At 44.5% G+C, this 25,743-nt stretch overlaps 1 protein-coding gene across 1 annotated transcript in view; it reads right to left on the reverse strand.

The window, feature by feature from the left end:
* Positions 1-25,743, reverse strand: part of LOC147678672 (beta-1,3-galactosyltransferase 5-like) — a 222,393-nt gene that overhangs the window by 14,266 nt on the left and 182,384 nt on the right. Inside the window, exon 4 of the mRNA XM_086946130.1 lies at positions 4,437-5,054. Coding sequence (XP_086802256.1) covers positions 4,437-5,037 — 601 coding nt within the window. The 5' untranslated portion in view covers positions 5,038-5,054. The remainder of the gene's footprint in view (positions 1-4,436; positions 5,055-25,743) is intronic.

The raw sequence follows: 25,743 nt of genomic DNA on the forward strand, positions 1-25,743 counted from the left end.
ACTTCACACGTATGAAAAAAGCACCATCAGAGAAACCCTTACCTAGAGACCATCAGGACTGTGCCGCAGCTTCTGCAATGACATGCCGAAACACATCGCACCACTTGCAATCAACTCTGAGCACTACATAGTCCAAAGAGACCTCAACTTCCACTGTGATGACCCCAGTGACTCCAACACCACAGACCAACTGGAGAGCAAGAGCACCATCAGCCTTAAGCAGCTTGACAATGACCCCACTGACATTGCAGGACATACACTCAGTCCCATATTCACCTGCAGCGACAGAGACAGGTACAACTGCACCACACAACTCACATGGACCGACCACCACTGTGTACACTTCACCATCTCAGGACCCACCCACTCTAGCACTGCACCCCGCAGATCCATATGAAGAGACTGGAAAAAGGTTTCAGAAGACCAGTGGAACAACACTCCTCGCTCCCACTTCCCAAATTCTACACATGACCCAGGACAAGCAGCAAAGAACTTCTCCCACTGTATTACAGAATGTGCCGACACCACTGCCCCAACCAGACAGCCAAGATCAAAGAACCAAGCAAAAGAGTGAGCTGGTTCACTGAGGAACTGCACTCTCCCAAACATAACTGCAGAGGAAGGAAATGGCTCTTTAGCAAAAGAAACAAAGACCGCACCACCTCCAGGACAGCTCTCAACCAGTACCACTACTTCCTGAAAGAAACCAAAAACACTCTATTAGTTTGCATCAAAGCCAGCGCTAACCACCTCAAAGAACTCTTCACCATTCAGTAAGAGTTCACCAATCCCGCAGTCACTGAGAACGAAGTCACTCCCTACCAGGAACTGTGCGACAACCTCGCTGACTTCTTCCATGACAAGAACTTGGCCATTTAAGAAAACTTCACACACCAACCCTCCAACACTGACAGCATTAACAAGCTCACTCCGATGAACACAAACCAGAAGCCCCGCCTCATCCATGGGAACCTCCTCACCACGCAAGACACTATCTCCATCAAGAAATGTATGCACTCTGGAGCACCCTAGAACCTATGTCCCACCACGTCTTCAACAATTGTAAGCAAGTCTCTGTGACAAGCTCGTGAAGGTCCTCAACACCTCCATCACTGTAGCCTCCTTCCCTGAGGACTGGAAACATGCTGAAGTGAGATCCCTACTGAAGAAACCCTCTGCCTATCCAGCCGGTCTAAATAACTACAGTCACATCTTTCTGCTCCCTTAACCAGCAAAAGTCTTCAAGAAAGTAATCAACCAGCAACTCACCCAGTACTTAAAAGACTACAACCTCCTGGACTCCTCCAAATCCAGATTTTGAGGTAACCATAGCACTGTGACTGCCCTCATCGCAGCCACCAATGACATTAGAGCTATCCTGGACCACAAAGAAACAGCAACCCTCATCCTCCTGGACCTGTCTGCAGTGTTTGACACCATCTTGCACCACATCCTGATCAACAGACTTCACCACATTGGGATCCAAGAAAGCGCCCTCAAATGGATCGCCTCACACTCACCGGCAGAACCCAAAGGATCCGTCTCCCACCTTTCACCTCTGAACCCAATGAGACCATCTGCAGAGTCCCCTAAGGATCATCCCTCAGCCAACACTATCAGATCACACGGTCTAAGCATCATCTTCTACGCCGAAAACACTCAGCTCATTCTCTCACCGTCTGAAGATCCCTCCACCACAAAATCAAACTTAAACAGATGCATGATGAACGTCTCAAACTGGATGAAGGACAACTGCCTCAAACTCAACAGAGACAAGAAGGAAGTCCTAATGTTTGATTGAGAACAATACCTCGACATGGAATGACACACAGTGGCCTGCAGAGCTCGTACACCCTGCCCCAACAGACCATGCCTGCAACCTGAACATCATACTGGATAGCAAGCTATCCATGAAGAAACAAATTAACACAGTCTCATCTGCCTGCTTCCACACCCTTCACAAGATCTACAGGTGGCTCCCGCAGGCCCTCATCACCAGCAGACTAGACTAAGGGAACACATTTTACGTAGGAATCACTGCACACCTCCAGACAATACAGAACTCATTAGCAAGATTCAAATTCAACCTTCCCAGAAGCACCCACATCACACCTCACCTCAAGAAACTACTCTGGCTCCCTATTCAGAAGAGAAACCAGGCCAAGATGCTGACCCTTGCCTGCAAGGCCCTGCACAATGAAGGACCAGCCTACATCAACAAACACCTGACCATTTGCCAACTAACCAGACACCTTCAATCAGCCTCCCTCTGCCTCGCAGACACACTACGGATCCACCAAGCCAACACCAGAGGACGCTCCTTCTCGCACCTGGCAGCTAAGGCTTGGAACAACCTCCCCCTGCACCTCAGGACTGCTCTGTCACTCCAGCAATTCAGAAAGGAACTAAAGACTTCAATGTTTGATTGATCGGACCTCTATGCAGCAGTCTACAGCTCCAGCGCCTCAAACCCCTCAAGGTTGATTTCCAACACTTTTTAAAAAATGATTAATTAATGATTGATTGATTGGTTGAAGGCATCGCTGAGGCAGACCATGTGGAAGGTGGTCCACTCTGAGAGACTCAGAGGCAGGCCAAGTTGGGCTTGATTGATCTGAAGCCCAGGCCCACCTCTACTTATCAGTTTACTGTAAACAAAACCACTCGCTAGCGCAGTTGTGTGTGATGAAAAGAGGTTATCAGAATGCAGATTCTGTGAGAGAGAGAGAGACAATTAATTTTGTTAGGGAGCAAACACTGGGCAGCGGCAACATCACAGTGGCATGAACAGCAAGCCAGTTTAGCGCAATGGCTGGAAAAGTAGCTGACAATGCGGCCACATCTCATTAAGTATATGCCTTGTCCTGTAATGTTCCCTGGGGCACTATAATCATGCGTGACTAATGCATTTTAGCTCAGTGTTGCGGAGATAAGCACTTAAATGCATTAGTCTAACCCTTGATGTGCGGTACTTGGCGGGCTGCTGTTATCTTTTTTTGCACCTGCATTCACCCCTCCTTGTCCAAGGGCAACGGGGAGATGTTTTTTTTAGACTGACAGACAATGTTCACAAACATCCTGGCCTTAAGTGTTTAATTTAGGTACTGCCTCCCAAGGTCAAACTCCAAATCTCCTATCCACCAGATTTACAGTTTCACCATTTTGGTAGTGTATGATTTGAAGTTTCTGTTTTTGAAAAGATGTTTTTGCAGTTAGTGTTTTCAATGGCTTCCATAAGAGGTATGGGGAGAGGCAAGGGCTCCACCTGTGTTGGACAGTCATTCTTGCCACTCAATTCTAACATTGGCAGCCATGGGTGGTGGTGAGTTCTGCCACCTTCGATGCCTCACAGAGGTACTAAGCTCTATATAAATGCAATTTAATTTAGACTTAGTGCTTATGGGATGATCCCACATATGCATGAGAGACCCTCTGACGTTTAGAGGGAATATTGAAGAAATCTAACCCCAGGGCATCATTTGCAGTATGACTGCAACTTCTGTAATCTGGAATATCGATAAGGGAATATTGAGTTACCAGAATATCGCATTCAAAATATTAAGGTCCAAATTATCGAGAAGTTCAGAATATATAGGTAAGAATGAATGTGCTATGTTCAACTCCCCCGCTACATACCTTGACAATAAGTATTTCATCAAGGTACATATATGTGGAGTTAAGTATAGCAAACCTATCCTTACTTAGACATAGTTACCTTGCTACTGTTTTCTAATAGCTCAATGTTCTGTACCTCCCCTCATCAAAATGGAAGATCTTCATTTAGTGTGATTCCAGTGTTTACAGCGGTATTCATTTACGATTCAAATATAGTATTTATTTAGTATGCATGAAGACTATGTAGTATGCCCACAAGCTGAAATATGCAAATGAGGGAATACTAGTTCTACTCAACTACCCTTCAAATACATGATGAACACTTCAATTGATTGCTAAAAGAAGACTAGTAGTATTCTAGAAGAATAGCATTTGAAGCTTAGTAGTATTCTGTTTATTTGCAGTTCTTGTGGCATTTCAAGAGCAAAATGAAGGCTAGTCTTATTAATTGTGACCACTATTTGAAGACTAGTGGTATTCTTTGTGAGCAGTATCTGAATACTAACAGCAATGATTGTGAAGACTCAAATAAGACTAGCAGAATTTAAAGTGAATGCTAATTGAACACTATTGGGCTATTTCAAGAGCAATATTAAGGCACTGCTGCAGTTTAGTCTATGAGTGCATATATCTTCTCCAGGATAATACTGAAATGGTGGCCCATGGGCTTCTGCACTTGCTTAAGGAGTGTAGGCAGCTGGTACAGGTCATTCACTTGCTGATGGCCATTAGTGAACAATGAGAGGCCCTGGGAACTGACTTACAAAAGTAAAAACCTCACTGCCACTCCATGTCCAATCCACAAAAATCATCAGACGTACCTTTGAAGATAAAATCTGCCTCCTTGCAGTTGTAGTGCAGCCACTCTATGAAGCAGCGCTCCTTCAGTGACAAGTTGTGATGGCTTTCGGCAAAGTCCCACAGAAGGATGTCCATATGTGCTGCATTCTCTTTTGCCACCTTCTGCATCTGTGTCTGATTCGGGGACTGTGCCATAAGAAAGACATGCTTGACCACAAAGTCAGAGAGCTGCTCATCTCTGGCCCAAGTCTGGCGCAGAGCAACTCGCCTCTGGAACGTTTCTGGGTGGGATTTGGTGGCCAGCAGGAGGAGAGACTTATTCTCTGGTACCCGGCAAAAGTTTAGCCTTTCCTGCTGCAGTCGGCACTGGTAATGCTGCAAGTAGGGGAATTCTGATTGGTGCTGGTCCCGGTTGAGATTATAGACAAACATCCCATCAGACATCTGCAGAGAGGAATTATCAGAAAGTATCCAATACTCAGGAATGATGAAAAGATCACTTTTCCCTGTGGGCCAGGTTCTGTCTTCCTGCATGGTGTGCAGCAGAGCACAGAGCAGCAGAGAGCTGCACGCCATCAGCAAAATACTGCATCTTTTCAGGGCACCCCTCGGCAGCCTCATAGCTCTTCCTTATTCACCTGGGAGGAAGGAAATGAAGACGATGACACACATACGTATGGACATGTTGGTGACACCTGTTTATTAAAGGCTATTTCCTATCCTGCTACATAACAATGCACATTCCAGTTGTAACTTATATCTTACACTGGGCTTAAACTGCCCCCTTCACCAGGCCATTGATTTTCTTGTGAACTGCTTGCAACCAGTTTCTGAATTTGCTTCCAACATGCCTGTTGGAACCAGATTCAGTGCATTTGTAATGCCTCACTAAACGACACCCCAGTGCCACCATTGTGTATAATTAGTGTACTAGGAATGATGGTGTGCACAGTTTTTACATCACCTACCTGATGGTCGAAGTTGTGAAAATTCACCTAGCCAAAGATCCTAAGTTAGCATGAGGCGAAGTAAAACTAATCCGGTCCCAATAAAGGACAGATTTCCAGGCAAAAGCTGTCCTGCCTTAAGGACATCCACATCAGCAAACGGTTGGTGTCAATCAGAAAGTCTGTAGGGGTGGGCAGAATTTACGCAGTCGTGCTACGCAAAGCTCCACGAAATGGAAAAAAAATCTCCACGACCACGCAGAGTTCCACCAACACGTGAAATTGCTTGTTCCGCCCATTCGTGATGCTTTTTTCCTGTTCATGAATGCTGTTTGCATGTTGCTAATAGCACGTTATCTCTGCGATAAGTACTTTTTTCATCGTCCAGTTTTTAAAAAGTAAGTATTTGTAAAGTTGCCTGTTGCAGGGCTGTTCACCCTTGCGTACGCTTAACTAGAAATGCTCTTCTCCTGAAAAATTAAGTGTTTTTAGGCCCAAAGGTTCTCATGAGTCTAGGGGGAGCCGTGCTGCTCTCCCCTGTTTGACTTTGTCTTTGGCATGTCCTTTAGCTTTGTCTATCTGTGGTTTCTTTGGCATTCTAGAGAATTGCTATCTTCTGCTTTGCTGTCACGGTCCACACAACACAGTCAGATGGGGATACTGCCAGTTCATTCCAGCTTACAAGGAAACTGAGGGTTGATGACTTGTCATTGTGTTGAGAGAGCACAGGCGTATTCACAAGTAGGCTACTGGCCATAAACTGAATACTTTGTGTAAATCCACATAAATGTGGTGTTTCTTTATTAGCCATGATTTGTATGCGGTGCGATGCATTTCTGTGTCTTTGTGTCTGCCTGCTGTTTCTCTGGTGTGCTCAGTATGTTCCTTCTAGCTCTGCATGGATGGCACTGTACCAGTCCTAAGCTTAACAACTTTGGTAGAAAAAGAGACATTTGAGGCGATCAAATCCAAAGTATCTGGGGTGTTATAGGGTGCTCCATACAGGAGATACCCACCACCTAACCTGGAGAACTACCCAGAGTTCATTCTGCTCCTTTTTTGCATAATATATTGGAATATTATCTACTGGCGGTCGTCTAGTTTCCATAGGAAAAGCGTTTTTTGTTTACCCAATAACTTTGGCGCCGGATGACAAATCTTCGCTAAATGGGGCACTCCGTTCAGCTCCTGTCTTGAAAGTTTCGGGGTGATTCGTCAAGCGGGGGTTGAGAAAAAAGGGGGGTCCCAAAACGTGTTTTCTCCATGGTATTTTCCATAGGAAACTTTAGACACGGCTACAGGGCGAACTGCTGAACGGAATTACACCAAATTTGGCAAAAAGGTAGCCCTTGTTTCAGAAAGAACTCTTTTTGTTAAATGGTTAAATCAGTTCAGTAGTTCCTGAGAAATAAAACAAGCATTGGCATAGCTAATAGGTCTTGCCTTTGGGACCTTATAAGTGTTTAGTTATCTAGCACAATATCCTTGGAGCAACAACATCAACTGTTGCATGGCTAAACACTTATAAGGTCCCAAAGGCGACACCTATTGTCTATGCCAATGATTGTTTTTCTTTTGTAATGCTGGCAACTTGTTTTTGCCTATTCCAATGGTTGTTCTTTAAAGGTTTTTTTTGAGGGGGCATAAACAATTGGAGGTTGAAGGTTGTGAACTAGTACCTGTATTATAACACTAGCAGCGGCCAGACGCTAGGAGAGAATCAACAGATGGCAGATTCCGAGAGCAGGCTGAGGTGATTTTGAGTAATGTTGAGGTGGTAGTGGTGGTGTTGGTGACTGGTGCTGAGATGATGCTGAGGTGATGCTGAATGATACTTAGGTCTTACTGAGTGATGATGATGTGGTGGTGTACTATTGCTAAGGCAATGCTGAGTGATACTGATGTGGTGTTGAGTGATGTGGTGGTGCTGTGTGATGCTTCGGTGGTGCTGAGTGATGGAGTGGTGGTGCTGAGTGATGGAGTGGTGGTGCTGAGTGATGCTGTGGTGGTGTTGAGTGATGCTGTGTTGGCCGTGAGTGATGCTTTGGTGGTGCTAAGTGATGCTGTGGTGGCCCTGAGTGATGCTGTGCTGGCCCTGAGTGATGCTGTGCTGGCCCTGAGTGATGCTGTGGTGGCACTGAGTGATGCTGTGGTGGTGCTGACTGATGCTGTGGTGGTGCTAAGTGATGCTGTGTTGGCCCTGAGTAATGCTGTGCTGGCCCGAGTGATGCCGTGGTGGCACTGACTGATGCTGTGCTGGTGCTGATCGATGCTGTGGTGGGGCTGAGGGATGCTGTGGTGGTGTAGAGTAATGCTGTGTTGGCCCTGAGTGATGTTGTGGTGGTGCCGAGTGTTGCTGTGGTGGTGCCGAGTGTTGCTGTGGTGGTGCCGAGTGTTGCTGTGGTGGCGCTGAGTGATGCTGTTGTGACGCTGAGTGATGCTGTTGTGACGCTGAGTGATGCTGTGGTGGCGCTGAGTGATGCTGTGGTGGTGCTGACTGATGCTGTGAAGGTGCTGACTGATGCTGTGGTGCTGCTGAGTAATGATGTGGTGGCCTTGACTAATGCTGTGGTGGTGCTGAGTGATGCTGCTTACATGAACATTTACTAGCAGATGGATCTTGTAAGGATGAAGGCTAAGTCTACCCTGCCGGTTCTGAAACTTATGACCTTCAAGTCACTGCAGGTGTTAGGGGTGAAGTTTAACTCACTGTCCCATTTTGCCGTCTTATCTGCTCCAATACAGTATTCGTTATTATTCCTAAAGGCAGTCCCCACGCCAAGTCATTAGGAGATTCATGTTTCCAGTACTGGACTTTCATTTAGCAACCTGATGCATTTTGGGAGATGTGGTCTTGATTTTTCTCCTGTTAAATTAGTTAGGCTACCGCACCCAGACATTAACGGGGTTTAACTGAAAAGCCAAAGAAACAGGCTTTCCTAAAGACATGGAGCAAGGTGACAATCCTAATTATTATCAAACTGAACGACGCTTATCGTATATCGATCTCCTATGCATAAAAGGCAAGGCTGACCTTGCCAGGACTTTGCATTTTACACGCAGATTGATCCCTACAGCAGGCGCTCAACCCTCTGGTATACTTTGGCATCTGATGTGACACTGCCTGCGCCGTTCTTCTTCTGCCACTGTGTTTGAGGGAATCAGATTCCTGCAGAGAGGGAGAGATTAAGCGAAGGAAATAAAATTCATATTTTATTGGATTTGATGAATGAGCGGTTCTGTTTTTTGCCAGACCCCTTTCACGTCCTGTCTTATCAAAGGGAAATAGATGGCTAATGTTTCTCTCCGTCCACCGCAGAAGTTTGTAAATGCACATTCTGTTCCAAGCCAACTATTTCTGTTTTTGTGACTTTGACATTGCGTCTGATATTGTAATTAAAGCTAATGCAGTAAAGTACAGATATCAGAAAGCTGAAATATTTCATCCTAAGCAGCGCCGTGGTATTATACTAGTTCTCTTTTGTATTTATCCACTTTTTTTCTTTTTTCTTGTTTTATTTTTGGTCAGTGAAAAGGAAATATTTTCACTCACTTAAACTTATGCATTTACACTCACACCTCATGCTGCAGTGCCCTAAGTAGTAATTTACAATAAATACACATTAGGATTAATAGTACGAGTACATGTGCCCATCTGTATCTATTTAAGCTCCTTAAAAATCGTATTTCTTGTTTACCCAGATGCTGTTAACCCTTTGCGCGTCATGGTGGGCATGTGCAGAGAACGGCCGGGGGCCGTCCTGACCACGCCCAGTCATAAATCACCCGCACTGCAGCGAATTCCCGCCGCAGTCAACAGGTTAAAAACACTGCTGTTGACCTACGTGTCATAGAAACGCTAAAAAGAATAACGCATTTCAGATTTTTTTTTAAATAAGCCGAGACAGGGAAACAAATTAGTTGAAGTCTGTATATGTAAAAATCCATAAACTTGGAAAAGTGGTCGTGTTGATTTGTAAACCAGCAGCTATTCTATTTTGCCACAGTAATACAGCGTCTCTGAACTGTCTAAAGGGATGATCTTTCACCCTCAGATTATGTCACTCATTTGGAGCCTTTGAGACTGAGGTTCTGAGAATAAACAACCACCACTCCCAGACCAGCTCTAAATACATCTGTAGATTACAACAGGTCAGAGAGTGGCACTGAAGCACCTTCCCCAGAGGTGCTTTACATTCCTGACCTCTGTTTATCTGGACAGGAGACGGGGAGGGCGCATTGTATTTACCCTCCATGTATTTGTACGAAGAAACAAGCCCAGCGCTGGGAAAAACATGTACAAATTCAAACACGGTTAGCAACTGAATACCTGATTTCAATGGGAGGTGGGGGAGAAGTGCAAATTGTGTGCGCGCTCGGCCAATGCTTACAAAAGCAAGCATTGCGCACAGGCGTGTGGGAGGGGTGGTGCGGACAGGAGCAGGCAGCGTTTCCCTTGCGGGAGCGTGCGACCAAATTGGGCTGCACGCTCCCACAAGGAAATCGCCAAAACGTGCACCCGCTGCATTGAAAGAAATGCAACACGTGCATGTTTTTGCCTGGAAAGCTGCACCGATCTCAAGAGGTCACTCTCCGATACAGCGCATGCGTGCTGCATAGGCGAGACCTAAAAAAAGAGGTCGGAAAATGAATTGCCCATAGGAAACTTTAGACATGGCTACAGCTCGAACTGCTGAACAGAAGTACACCAAATTTGGCAAAACTGTAGTGCTTGGTTCAGAAAGCAAACTTTTTTTTTAAATGGTGTAAATCCATTCAGTAGTTGGTGAGAAAATCAAAAAATAAAAGTTTCGATATTTAGATGTGCGGTGGATCCGCGGACCCTCCCGACCATGAGCTTTATTCTAATTGGCTGTCAACACTCCAAACCAGGAAGTGTTGACACCCAACTTGTGACTCGGTAGAACCGAGTCACAAGAAAAGTGAAAAACAAAAAAAAGTGTAAATCCGTTCAGTAGTTGCTGTGAAAATCAAAAAACAAAAGTTTCGATATTTAGAGGCGCGTTGGATCCGTGGACCCTCCCGACCATGAGCTTTATTCTAATTGGCTGTTAACACTCCAAAGCAGGAGGTGTTGGCAGCCATCTTGTGACTCGATAGAACCGAGTCACAAGAAAAGAGAAAAACAAACACGAAAAACAAGAAAAGTTGACAGGTTAGAAACACCCTGACCCCCTAGGCCTGCACAGGGGATCTCACATGAACCCCAGGGCCCAAAAAAGCATTTAAAAAGAAACAATTGGCCAAATTCACACTGGGTGAGGGAATCCAGCCGAGAAAATAAAAAAAAGATGTGCGGGCTCCCACGCATCGTTGTATTGAAGCCCGCGGGTGGGCCAGGTCCCGGAGGCAATGAAAAATGTGTGGGGGGGCCCAATCCCCCCAAACTGCCCCGGGGACCGCCACCCCCTGGGGCGAATTTTTAAATATGTGGGGGGCCACTAAGGCTCCCCCAATCCCTGGGGACAGCCACCCAGGGACTTGTATTAATTATTTTGTGGGGGCACATGGCCCCCCTGCTGCCCCGGGGACCGCCACCCCGGGCTTTTTTTAAAAAGGGGCAAGGCCCTGGGGGATGGGGTCCCCAGAGTTGCCCTTCTTAATTTTTTGGTTTTAAAAAGATGGCATCTCCCTGCAGGACTAAGCAAATGCGCCCCCTGGCTCGTTGTAAGTTGGGGAATTCATTTCTCTTGAATACAGAGGGTCCCTGGGGCCAACTAGCCCACTAGGTACCTCCAGTATGTACCAGAGGGCTGCGTTGCAGAGAGGTGTTCAGAGGCCATGCCCCTTTTTACATCTCTTTGCAACGCAGCTCTATGGCGCTTACTGGAGGTAGCGGGTGGGCTATTTGGCCCTCATGGACCCTCAGGAGTCAATAGGAATTAATCCCCCAATATACAACGCTCCAGGGGGGCAGGTTTGCACAGTGATGCAGGGAGGTGGCGGGGCCTGACATAGCACCTGTTCAAAGGGACCCCCCCTGGCACATTGTAAATGGGGGGATAAAGTCCCCTTCAATCCTGAGGGTCCCTGGGGGCAAAATCAGCCCACCAGGTACCTCCAGTATGCGCCAGGGAGCTGCGTTGCAGAGAGGTGTTCAGAAGCCACGCCCCTTTTTACACCTCTTTGCAAAGCAGTTCTATGGCGCTGACTCGAGGTGGTTAGTGGGCTAGTTGGCCCCCAGGGACCCTCAGGATTGAAGGGGACTTAATCCCCCAATTTACAATGAACAAGGGGACGCATTTGCACAGGGGTGCAGGGTAGGATGGGGCCTGAGATAGCAAGTGTGTGAACGCAGCCCCTGGCACATTGTAAATTAGGGGATTAAGTCCCCTTCAATCCTGAAGGTCCCTGGGGCCAACTAGCCCACCAGGTACCTCCAGTATGCACCAAGGAGCTGCGTTGCAGAGAGGTGTTCAGAGGCCACACCCCTTTTTACACCTCTCTGCAATGCAGCTCTGTGGCGCTTACTGGAGGTAGCTGGTGGGCTAGTTGGCCCTCAGGGACCCTCAGGAGTCAATATGAATGAATCCCCCAATTTACAACATGCCAGGGGGTGCGTTTGCACAGTGGTGCTGGGAGGGGGCGGGGCCTGACATAGCACCTGTGCAAAGGCACCGCCTGGCATATTGTATATTGGGGGATTAAGTCCCCTTCAATCCTGAGGGTACCTGGGGGCCAATTAGCCCACCAAGTATGTCCTATAAGCACCACAGACTTGCGTTGCAGAGAGGTGTAAAAAGGGGCGTGGCCTCAGACCACCTCTCTGCAATGCAGCTCTGTGGCACTTACTGGAGTTACATGATGGGCTAGTTGGCCCCCAGGGACCCGCAAGATTCAAGGGGAATTAATCCCACAAATTAAAACCCACCAAGGGGCGCATTTGCACAGTGGTCACTCCACCAAAACCCAAGCACTTATGAATTCACCATTCACTCTGTTTGCAGCACTCCAATCATCTAGTCACTACCCATGCACTAACTCATGCACTGCTACAAAACCCTGCAGTACCCATGCGGTCCAGCCATTGCCCTGTCACTACCCATGCACTCCTCCAATCACCCTGCGAGCACCATGTATTCATCAAATCACTCCGCCAAAAGCCAGGCACTTATAAATTCACCATGCACTCTCCTTGCAGTACTCTAATCTTCCAGTCAGTACCCATGTACTCATAGAGTGACCCAGGGACTAACACATACACTGCTACAATCCCCTGTGCATTACCCATGCAGACCTCTAACCACCTACACAGTACTGATTCACTCATCCAATTACCCAGGTTGTACCCATGTACTCCAGAAATCCCTCTGTCACTACCCATGCACTCCTCCAATCACCCATCCAGCATCATGTACATATCCAATCACTCCGCCAAAACCCAAGCAGTTATAAAATCACCATGCACTGTCCTTGCAGCACTCTAATCATTCAGTCACTACCCATGTACTCATGCAATGACCCAGGCATTAACTCATGGCAAATGCAGAGGAGGTCATGCTCATTACAGGGGAACCCCAATGCATAGTGTTCCCTAGTATATGTAGGTGTTTTCACTGTATTCTAAGTGTCTTTTAGCATAGCACTGGCTCCAGTCCTGGTTTGTCACTTACCACCAGTACCAGTCACTAAAAGGTTGGGGGCACAGGAGGACTTTCTGCTCCTCTGTTGGCTCTTTCTGCACATCTGTTGCTTCTTCCTGCACTTTTCTTCATCTTTCTGAACTTCTGTTGCCTCTTTCTGCATTTGTCTTGCTTCTTGCTGTGCTTTTCGTCCTCTTTCTTCACAAGTCCCACCTTTGTAGGCATAGTCAAAAATTAGCATTTGGAAAAACATTGAAATTCACTGAAAAAAACATAGGTTTCAGGCATGTTGTAGTTAGAAATTAGCATTTAAAAACCCATAGAAATTCACTGAAAAAACATAGGTTTCAGGGACGTTGTAGTTAGTTGGGCATTTCACTCGTACAAAACCATAGAAATTCCCCTCAGCTAACTATAACTTGCGCCCCCTCAATACACTGCTGATGATGTCACATATTACATCATTCATGACATGGTCAGTGATATCACTGATGACATCACTGATGACATCTCAAATTACATCACTGATGACATCACCGATGACATCATCCATGTCAACATCTGATGCACCTCCTCACACTCTAATATATCTTTGATACACCCACTGTAAAATAGAGACTACATTTTCGAAACCATCGACACATCAATAACAGTTACTACATACGCACTCACTGATCCTTAGGTCTGCACACACATACACTTATTCACCCATACAATCACTCATACATACAGTCACTCATCAATACAACACTATCATATGCACTCATACACCTATACAGACACTCACACACCGCCATTCATCCATGGAGTTACTAACACACCTAGTCAGTTATGTAAAGAATCAATCACACTCCCATTTCCTCACCTATACAGTTATAGACACACCACCTCACTTATTCAAACATATACTAACACATACTTACTCTCTTATATAATCACTGATACAAGTACACACTCATCCATACAGTCACTTTCACAATCACTGACTCTCACGGATAGTCATTTATAAACTTCAACTTTCACATACACTTCCTTTTACCTATGTAGTTACTTGGACATGTACCACTGAGACATCCTTTCACTCACCAACACACCCATATACACACACTCAACCACCCATACAGCTGTCTCCTCATGCACTCTTAAACCCATACACCCAGTGAATCACCCACTCAGATATCTAAGCACACAGTCACATGCCTCCCACCCACACACACACACACTCAGTCTCCCATACAAATATTCAGGCAACCAATCAATAACCCATATAGACACTCATGTAGATACTGACCAACCCATGCAGCAGCTTACGCTACAACAGACAGACTGTTACAGACATTCACACAGTTTTGTCCCTAACCCATGCATTCAGTAAGACACATTTAACCCCTTGCATGCTGATGACGACCCCCAGCTGTCATGCACTACAGTGCTCGTGTGCTGATGACGGCTGGGGGCCGTCATGACCGCACCCGCGATCGGAATGTGCCACACAGGCGCAGAATCGTGGCAGCATGCAAGGGGTTAATCACTCACTCATACAGTCAGTCACGCACCTACTAAATCCTTCATCCAGACACTTATACACCCACTCATTCTTCCATACACCTTGGCATATATATAAAACATGTTTAAACTTTACATAAACACACAGTCACTGGATCATGTCATCAGTGATGTCATTTGAGATGTCATCAGTGATGTCATTTGAGGTGTCATCAGTCATGTCATCAGTGATGTCACTGACCAAGTCATGAATTATGTAATATGTGACGTCATCAGCAGTGCATTGCGGGGGCGCAAGTTATAGTTAGCTGAACTAACTATAACGGGGGAATGACGATTCTCCAATTAATATGAAGAGAGAATCTTGATTTCATTAAAGACATACGGAGGCTAACATTATGCAAATACTTTTATTTGCTGCCCAAACATGCAGCCCTTTAAAGAATGTCAATACATCAAAATAAAATAGAACTTTAACAACATAACAACTAGGTTGAGCAGGCTCCTATCTTCCCCGTAGGCTGCGATGACACAGGAGTACAGTGAAGAAATTTCATCCAAAAAGTTATTCCTTAAGATTGTTATCTGAGAAGGAACAAGAAAATGCAATATAGTGAAAAAGGCAACAGACAATAAACAAAATTTTTCAGATATAAAAAGAAAAACATTTGACATTAATCAACCCAAACCTCTCAGGGAGAGGAGGGTGGGATAATGTTAGCCTCCATATGTCTTTAATGAAATCAAGATTCTCTCTTCATATTAATTGGAGAATTGTCATTTCATTACAAGACCGGAGACTACCATTATGCATGTTTAAAGCCATGCAAAGCTGCACCGCTAACATGCTCTATCGGTCTAAAGTAGAACTTCGAGAAGGTACTTGCATCAGGCCAATCTGCAGCTTTAAGTATTTCGGGCAGAGAACCCCCAGCCCAAAAGACTTTGCTAGCCATTGCACCTTTAGAAGAGTGAGCACCAAACCTAGATAGATCTACACCTGCCTCATGCATAATCAGACGGATCCATCTTGCTAAAGTTGCTGATGATACAGGTCTAAAAGGTCTAACATAAGATAAAAGAAGTTGATCACAGCCAGCAGGTCTAAAAAATGAAATCTTATTTTCATAACACTTCATGCAATTAACAACACATAATTTTTCACATTCATGAAAAAAGGGATAGAAGATAGATTCTGACATCGTTTTAGTTCTTTTCCAGATATCGAAATGAACACCTTCAGAAGAATAAAATCTATAGGAAAGTTCAAGAGCTTTAATATCAGACACCCTCCTGAAGGATATTAAACATAATAAGGTTGCTAATTTCATTGAAATTCTTTTAAGGGAAAGTAATTGATTAACAGGCCAGGACATGAAAAGATTAAAGATAAGATTAACGTCCCAAAGGGATTCATAGCGATCCCTAGGAGGTCTCCTTAGTCTAATACCCTTCATGACCCTTTTGATAAGTGGATTACTACCGATGGCAAGGTTATTAATCAAACAATGACCTGAAGAGATAGCTGATCTGTAACAGTTGATGGTTCTAAAAGAAAGACCTGACTCAAAAAGATGAGCAAGGTAATTAGCTACAAAATGTAAAGGACATTGAACGGGATCCAAATCCCTTTCAAGGCACCAACCAGACCATTTCTTCCACACTCCTCTGTATCTCTTTCTGGTCCCAGGGGCCCATGATTCCTCCAGTAAGCTTTTAGCTTCTCCCAAAAGCTCAGAATATCTCCCTGAATCCCTGATATCCTCCAGACAAGATGGTTCATTTTCCCCTCCAAGACTAAAGGATGTTCTTCTCTGTCTGGGCCTTGTAGTAGGCCCGGACATGATGGGATCAACCATGGGAAGTCTACTGCATTTCGGAACTTGGTTCGTCAATCGGCTGGCAAACAAATCTATCAGAATTGGACCCCAAACTTCGTGAATTAGATGAAAAAATCTGGGATTCAGCATCCAATCGCTGGAATCGTGAAGAAAACGCGAATTCCAGTCTGCTCTCAGATTTAACAAACCGGGAATGTAATCTGCTCTGAGGATGATTTTGTGTTCCCAACAGAAATACCATATTTTCTTTACGATATCCGAGAGATTTTGGGATTTCGTGCCACCCAATCGATTTATGTAAGAGACAGCTGAGAAATTGTCCAGACGGATTAAAGTATTGGAGTTCTTCAGAACTTCTCTGAAGCTCATAAGGGCATTTAAGGCTGCCAACATTTCTAAAGAGTTTATGTGGAGGGATTGTTCTAAAAAGGCCCACCTCTCACCGGTTTCTAAATTGTTCAGACGAGCACCCCAACCATGGTTGCTCGCATCTGATTCCAGGATAAAATCTGGTACATTTCCAAATATATCTTTTCCATTCCAAGCTTGGAGGTTGTTTAACCACCAATGGAGGTCTTCTCGAGCGTCTTCTGAAAGGGGAAGGGAATCTTCGTACAAGAGACCCTTCCTCAGGCCTTGAGCTTTTCATCTCTGCAAGCCCCTGTAATGAAGTAGGCCCGGAGAAATTGCTTGTATAGAGGATGAAAGGAGACCCAAAACCCTGGCTAGGTCTTTCAAATGGATAATATCTTTTGAAAGGACGTAGGAAACGTGTTTCCTGATTTTGGTAACCTTTTGGTGGGGAAGGATCAGGTTGGATAGAATAGTATTGATTTTGAAACCCAAGAATTTTATTTCTTGAGTTGGGGTTAAAATTGATTTTTCCAAATTTATGATAAAACCCAAGTCTCAAAGGAGGTTCATCGTGATATCTAAGTGTTCCAAAATGCCTGTCTTGTCTTGAGACATGATGAGGATATCGTCTAAACAAATTATAAGACGAATCCCCCTTTCCCTTAGGTAACTGACCACCGGACGGAGAACCTTGGTGAAATACCAAGGAGCTGAAGATAGGCTGAAGGGGAGACATTGGAACTGATAGAGAGTTCCTTTCCAAGTAAATCGGAGATATCTGCGACATTCCTCGTGCATGGGAATGGTGAAATAGGCATCTTTCAGATCCAATTTCACTAGCCAGTCTTTGGTTTGAAGAATGTCCCTCATAAGATGGATACCCTCCATCTTGAAATGTCTGCAGATTAGAAAATTGTTTACATTTTTTTAATTTATAACAGGTCGCCAACCCTTGTCTTTATTTTTGACTAGAAAGATAGAACTTAGAAAGCTTTTCGTTAACTCTGAAAGTGGAATTTTTATAATAGCCCATTTCTCTAACATTTGGAATATCTCTGTCTCTATTCATTTCGAATTTTCCTTGTCTAAAATGAGTTCTCTGGGAGCTCTTTCCTGAAAGGGTTCTTCCCAAAATTCTATTTTGAATCCCACAACAGTCTTCAAAACCCATGGATCTTGAGTGACTCGAAGCCAATTCTTTTCGAAGTGTCTCAATCTTCCTGCCACCTTTAAGGGGATAGAAGGGGTTGTCCTTACCGTAGTTTCCTTGATTGGATGATCGAGGTCTGCCACCACGAGATCTTGAGCCCCTTCCACTTTGTGGATAGAAGTTTGAGTTTCCACGGAAACCTCTATAGGGACGATAGCCTCTGTTGTATTGATAAAACTGGGACCGGAATGAGGTGAGGCTGACAGATTGTCCCCTTCTGTCAGCCCTTCCAAAAAGTGATCGAGTTCCAAAGACTATGCATATTTGACTGTGCCCTACTAAAGGCATTAAAGGTAGAGACATACTTCCCGAGTGTTTTAACAAAGTTGTCTCCGAATAAGAGCCCTTTTGTGTTGGACATATCTTCACTAGCTGAGAGATCAGCTAGTTTTGGGTTCATCCTTAGGAGAACAGCCTTTCTACGTTCAGTGATCAGATTCGCGTTAGCATTGCCAATAAGGCAAATAGCACGTTGTGACCATCCTCGAAGCACTTCGATGTCTATAGGTGAGTCATTAGCTTTAGCTTCCTCTGTGATATCCAGAATTTTAGAGAGTGGTCCCATTACATCAAGCAGCTTATCTTGAGCTTGTTTAAGACACCTTTCGATTCCTTTTCTAGGATCCCTTCCAGATTTGAACAGAAAGGTGATTAGGTCAGGATAAAGGTTAGGAGTATTACAAATCTTGTCCTCCAAAGAGGGACGAGGGCATTCGTTCCTTAAAAGATTACGGGTATTGATATCAAGGGGTTTTCTAACCCATTGTGATAGATATTTACCAACATGATCCATAGGCCACCATTCGGTGCTACAGGGGTGACGGATTGTAGTGGGATTAAACTTTTCCCCCCCACCACCAAATGGGTCTTTGACTGAGGTAGAAGTAGAAGGAGTTTCTAGATCTTCGTCAATATCTTCAAATGAATCTTGAGGATCAAAGATAAATTCGTCAAAATTATCATAGTCTGTTGGTTGACTTTCAAAATAATCATTAAAATCATTTGTCCCGTAGAGGGAACCACCTTCTATTGTGCCGCTAGGCACACCTCTTCTCCCTGCCTCAAGTAATTGAGGTCTATCTATTGTGCTGCAAGGAGCACCAATAACTCTTGTGGCGCGAGGGCCACCAATCTCGTATGCATTGTTGGATGTTTCAATAGAATAATTTCTCTTTTGGAGTACTTTTCCTTTTTTCTGCCCTGCAGATGTTGAAGGAGATTCCCCATCCGAGAGTGAGAAGTAATTCTCCTCCGTAGGTGAAACTCTCTTTCTCTTTGGGAGAGCAGAGTCGACAGCCTCTCTAATAGAAGATCTAAATTCCTCTCTAAATAGGTTTCTAATGTTGTCAGGCAAAGGTTCCTTAGGGGAAACATTTGCATCATTGGTGTTGTCTTCCATGACAAATAAGGTAAGTTATAATAAAAATTGTACTCCAGATAGATTTTAAGTTTAAATAACCTTCTCAAGGGTTAATTATAAAGGAAGTATGCTTGGAATGATTTCAAGAAAAGACTTTCTTTGTAATGGCGAATTCTTCACTTATCTTAAAAGAAGAAACTCCTGTGCCGATTCTGTTAGAAGCCAGTACGTGGCGATCTTCTTCCAGTATTAATTCTTGTAAATATTATTATTTTCGGTTAGTTTTCCAATTTAGGCTCCGTATTAGGTCCGTACACTCTCGAGAAAGGTGTAACCATGGAAACCAGGAGAGTATCCAAACAAATCTCCGCGCATTGAAGCGCGAGTATGTTCTACGTTTCCGCGTCTCCCAGCTAGTTGCTAGGAGACGCGTGAGGCTTCAAGGGAGCATAATGGGCATGCGCAAGGCCCGTCGTCAAGCTGGCACGTACCCGCATCTCTAGGTTGCTAAGAGATGCGGGAAATTAAAAATATATATGTCAGAGTTTCCGTCTTTTCCTTCGATCTCCTTTTTTTTTCTTTTCTTTTTTATTATAAACAAGAGAGGCGCTTCTAATCTCTTAGGGGTCCTCACTCACTCGAGGCTTAGAAAGTTCAGAAAATCAGACTGTACATAGGTCAATGTTAGAAAATACTTGAATACTTACCACAAATTTATTTCTTTTTTTTTTTTTTTTTTATTTCTGAAATTCTTTATTGTATATAGAAAAATATAATTTTACATACATGGAAGAGGCTTATACATGAGTGGAAAGAAGAAAAGAGAGAAAAGAAGAGAGAGGGGGGGGGGGGGGGCATTACATACTCTTGAGATCGTTCGCCAGTTCGTGGTCTCATAGTCCAAAAGTCTCATAGTCTGGTAGTCCATATTGCGCCCATTGGTATACCTTGGCGTTTGTTGTCAGGCGGCTTGCTCCCCGCGCCACCCCGGGGGACAGTAGAGAGAGGTCTAGGTTATAGGTTATAGGTTGAGTAGGAGATGTGCTCGGTGCTCTGTTGGCACTAGCCTATTTCGGCCTGTGGCCCCAGATGTTCATGGCGGCTTGTGTGATGATGACAGGTAGTGATCTAATGATCCCCACATGGTCGACTGTTTGTGCGTCTTCGGTGTGTATTTTGCTGTTATGTTGTCCGCCCCCCTCAGGAACGTGACCCAGTTGAGCCACGCCTGTGGAGACGCCTTTGATGTGTCCTTCCAGTTAGTTAGGACGACTTTGACTGCGGCTGTCAGCATGAGATCTATGAGGTCCCTGTCCTCCGTTTTTGTGATCGCCTGGGATGTAAACCCTAGTGCTAGGCCTGTGAGGTCTGTTTGTATGTCTGTGCCTGTGATCTCGTGGATAAGTGTTCTGATCTTCCCCCAGAAGTCCTTGATTTTTGGGCATTTTAGTAAAAGGTGTTCTAAGTCTCCCCTTTCTTCATCACAGTTCCAGCACGCGTCGCTGTCTCTAATGCCTACAGTGGCTAAGCGAGCTGGTGTCCAGTATGCCTTATGTATCAGCCAGAATTTTGTCTGGTTCAGCGTGGCCGTTATTTTTTTCCGACTGGTGGACCTCCATAGCTCTGCTCTGGCTTCCTCACTGAGTGCTTGACCTGCTGCCTCCCCCCAGAAGTTCATGACCTTGTCATTGAGTCTGGTGTGTTTGGGGCTTAGGATCTTGTAAAGGTGTGCTACCTGGTGTCCCAGTGTGTTCAGACTGTTAGCCAGCTGTATTATCGAGGGTGTCTGGGTGTTGAGGTTAGCCTTCCTTATTGCGACCTTTATCTTCAGGAAGTTGTATAGTTCTACGCTCTCTAGGTTGTACTCTCCTTTCAGGGTGTCAAATGTTACGTCGGCGCCCTTTTTCTTAAAGTCATTGGCTGTGGATATGCCTTGGCTGTACCAGTCATGCATGTCTAAGACCTTACCCCTGTATTTTAGGGATGGGTTGTGCCAGATTGATTCGAAAGGCCCCCTTTTGATGCTCGTATTTAGCAGTTTGTCAATCTTGAGCAGAGCTCGTTTTGTGTTCCTGAGTATCGGGTTATCTTTTATTGCCGGGTGTTTGGTGGCCGTGAGGAGGGTGATGGGTTTCATGCCGTTTAGCAACCCTTGTTCTAATGTTAGCCATGCCGGGGTGTAGTCCTGTCTTGGGTCTAGCCAGTGCAGTCCCTGTCTAGCTAGACACGCCTCGTGGAATCGCTTGAAGTTTGTTATGTTTAGCCCCCCCTGTTCTTTTGATAGTCTAAGTTTTTGCATACTTATTCTGGCCCTCTTCCCTCTCCATAGGAAATCATTCAGTATCTTGTCTATCTTTTTGTGGAAGTCCTCTGTGTTGGTGAGGGGTAGCATGGCTAGCATATAATTGAGCATTGGTGTGATCATCATTTTAATTGTCTCCACCCTCCCCCACCATGTTGTGAACTTTGGCGACCAGCCGTCTACCTTGGCCTTGATTTTCTGGATTATAGCCTGTTCGTTATGTTCTAGTGTCGTGCTCAAGTTCCTCTCGAAGAGGATACCCAGGTACTTGATAGGTTTATTTTGCCACGCTAGACCTGATGTGCCGAGTACTGTCCTTGTTGTGTGGATGTTGAGGGGCTTGCATTCTGATTTATCCTTGTTAAGTTTGTACCCTGAGACCTGGGCGTACCTCTCAATTGTGTCTGTCAGTGCCTTGATGGATCTCTCTGGGTCCTCTGTCATTATTAGCACGTCATCTGCGTACGCTGCCAGTTTAAAGTTTTCCCCTCCTATTGGCACCCCCTTTATGTCTTCGTTAGTTCGTATCATTGTTAGGAGCGGTTCTATCGCTAGTAGGAAGAGGCCGGGTGAGAGAGGGCAGCCTTGTCGTGTGCCTCTGCCTAAATTTAGTGTGTTTGAGGTGCCTCCGTTCACAACCACTCGCGCTTTGGGGCTGTTGTAAAGCGCCATCACCATTCTTCTGTAGTTGGGTCCTAGCCCGAACTTCCCCATGCAGTGATCCAGGTAGGGCCATGAGACTCTGTCAAACGCTTTTTCGGCGTCCAGGGCTATCATGACGGCCGCTTTGCTGCTCTGGGCCGAGTGGTTGATGATATGGCATAGTAGTCTGGTGTTGTCATGGGACATGCGGTTTTTGAGGTATCCTACCTGGGAGTTGTGTATGAGTCTTGGTAGGTAGGCGTTAAGTCTATTGGCTAGTATCTTCGCGTATATCTTGCAGTCTACATTTATGAGTGAGATCGGCCTGAAGTTCTTCGCCTCTGTCATGTCTTTCCCTTCCTTTGGTATGACTATTATGTTTGCCTCCGCCATTGATGGAGTCTACCGATCTCATAAGGCAAACAGAAATGAAAGGCTAATCCCGACCATAAATTGGACTGGGAAATGTTATCATCTAAAAAGACAATGTTGCTACAATGATGTTAAACAAGTTAAATTAAACAATATTAAAGCAGACTCTACAAATAATTGAATAAATAAGTAAACATTAGTTATCTAATTATAGTAGAGTCATAAAGTGCATCTAAAACATACTAAAATATCTATAAATAAGTTAAGATGGTATGCTAGAAAAAATAGTACTTATCTGTGTCAGAGCAGCGAACAAAAGAGGAAGATAGGAGCCTGCTCAACCTAGTTGTTATGTTGTTAAAGTTCTATTTTATTTTGATGTAATGACATTCTTTAAAGGGCTGCATGTTTGGGCAGCAAATAAAAGTATTTGCATAATAGTAGCCTCCGGTCTTGTAATGAAATTTCTATGGTTTTGTACGAGTGAAATGTCCATCTAACTATGTTTTTTTCAGTGAATTTCTAAGGTTCTTTAAATGCTAATTTCTAACTATAACGTGCCTGATACTTATGTTTTTTTTGGTGAATATATATATGTATTGGTACAAGGTGAGGAGCATTCTAACCAAACACTGGCACTGGGTTCATTGACCCGGTGCTGGGCAAGATCGTCCAAAAAAGACCCCAACTAATGCTTAGAAAAGCTAGGAGCTTTAAGACAATATTGGTCAGCAATGTTTTAAATACTTACTCCACCTACCAGGAGAGCAGCCACAATGTGGTTAGTGAAGAAAGAAGGCTTTGTTAAATGCACTAAGTGCAAAGCGTGTGTTCATGGAACCAACACCACCATGTACACATCAGGAAAATGTACGGTCAAAGGTCATTGCACTTTCAAAACAGATCATGCTGTCTACGTGCTTCAGTGCCTTTGTGGCCTGAGGTACGTGGGCAGCATGATCTTACCTGTCCATAAATGTGTTTTGCAACACTTAAGAGCTATCAAGTATGGTGACAAAGCCTATCCAGTGGCACGCCAATTTGCACGATATCCTCAGAAAAACATAACTGGTCTTTCCTATTTTGTTATAGACATTGCGAAATTTGCAAATTCGCGTTCCACTAAATTGTGTGAAATCGCAAAAAAAATCGCCAAATTCGTGGATTTTCCTGCGAAATCGCAGATTTTTTTGCGATTTGCACTGGAGTACTTTCTACTGGCTAATCCAGTAAGTGCTCCCTCATTGGGTAAAAGTATAGTACTTTTACTACACTGCAGCTGCGTAAAGGGCCAGAAGATGTGTCTCCAGTGACCATGTGTGCCTGTAACACAGGCACAGGCACAAATGGTCATTGGAGACACATCTGAGACACATCTTCTGGCCCTTTACGCAGCTGCAGTGTAGTAAAAGCACTATGGGGCAGATTTACAAGCCCCTTGCGCCTCTTTTGCGCCGCCGTTGCGTCACTTTTGTGATGCAGCGGCAGCACAAAAGATACGCCATGGTGCTGGGTATTAACAACGCGACGCATCTGAGAGATGCGTCACGTTGTAAAGCCGTGCGCCATCAGGAGGTGTTCCGGCGCAGGGGAGGGCGTTCCTGCGCAGGAACGCCTTCTAAAAGTGGCTGAGTGAAATCTACAAGATTTCCACTACGAAATAAACAAGTCTTTAGCTGGGACTATTTAATGCAGCACCTGCATACCTTGCATTTGAACTAACTTTGCTTCTATGCGCTGATCTAATGGTTTTTGTTACATGAAGCGCTCAACAGCCAACCCGGCTTGGTTTCTAAACACTCTCACTTGCTGCAGGTAAAGCCCGCACACGAAAGCAATTTTCCCAGGAACACACCTGTTTGAAACAGAGAAAGCTGGGATTGGAAATCGGGTGTGCGCGACTCCCTGCAGACAACATTCTCCCATGTTTTACTGCTTTACCATTATTGTCAGGGTAACATGAACCATATTTTGTTAAGAACACATTAATTTGTGGACCCACAAGCGAGTGAACAGAGCATTATTCTTGCGATAAAAGGGGGCCGCACACATAAATTAGAGCGCACCTCCACCCCACTGTTAATGAAGTCGGGTTCCTTGCACCCCTCCCCCATTCTGCCAGCGCCCCAGTAAAACACCTCAAACTTTGACACTCAGGCAATTCTATCCAGAAAAAGTTTCTTGAACTCACAGGCGTCGTTTCATCTTCACCCTGGTACAACTCCTTAACGCAGTATTATATAAAAATGGATACCGCCCTTCATAGCGCACACTGTAGAACGTCAGCGCATGTAGGCGCTTCAGGGAGATAACATGATGGATTCGATGCAGGGGCCTGGCACAATGCATTGACCCATCGCCCTTAAGTATACATAATTTTTAGCGGCACTCATTTTATCATTGGCCAAAGGATGAAAGGTGAGTTCATGTTGGCTCTGACTGAGTTCAGACCTGGGAGCTGCACGCGCCTCCTCGGCAACCCTCATTAAGTCTAATCGCTATTTTTTTTAATTATGTTATTTTATATACTTCTTCTTTGTACTCTTCCATTTCTCACCTATTAAATTATTGCTTCCTGTCAATTCTCACGATGTCAAAAAAGTCATATTAGATGCATACTGGTATGCTCCACTTGATACAGGTCACTGTAAAAATAGAAATATTGCTAGTCATACTCGGAAAATAATATCATGTATGCATAAATTATTCTTGCCATGTCTGAGGTGCCTTTATTAAACCATGCTATATTCTAAATGAGTGGGGAGTATTATTCCAAAATACCATTTAAATATTTTCAAGTGTGTCTGTCGCAGGCTTAACATTTCTTCAATTCTCTTGTCCTCTATTATAGTGTCATGACAATCCGAGTAAATGTTCAGATGTTCATCAAACGTGATGTGTGAGGCTGTCAAGCAGTCTACTTTACTTCCACCTTAATTCTCTTCGGGAGAAGTGTAACTATTGTCAATTTTGTTAATGTTCATCAAAAATGTATCCATGCTCTATTCTAAATGGGCGGGGTGTATAATTCTCTTTAAATATTTACAAACTGTGTCTATGACAGGTTTAAAGGTACCTTTGATTCTCTATATCTCTATTGTAGTGTCCGGACAGTCTAAAATAAATGGTTAGATGTTAATCAAGTGTTAAATATTATGCTGGCGGGGGCATGGCCAAGCAGTTCGACAT

This window comes from Lissotriton vulgaris, chromosome 12, assembly GCF_964263255.1.
Source record: "Lissotriton vulgaris chromosome 12, aLisVul1.2, whole genome shotgun sequence".
Taxonomy (NCBI): domain Eukaryota; kingdom Metazoa; phylum Chordata; class Amphibia; order Caudata; family Salamandridae; genus Lissotriton; species Lissotriton vulgaris.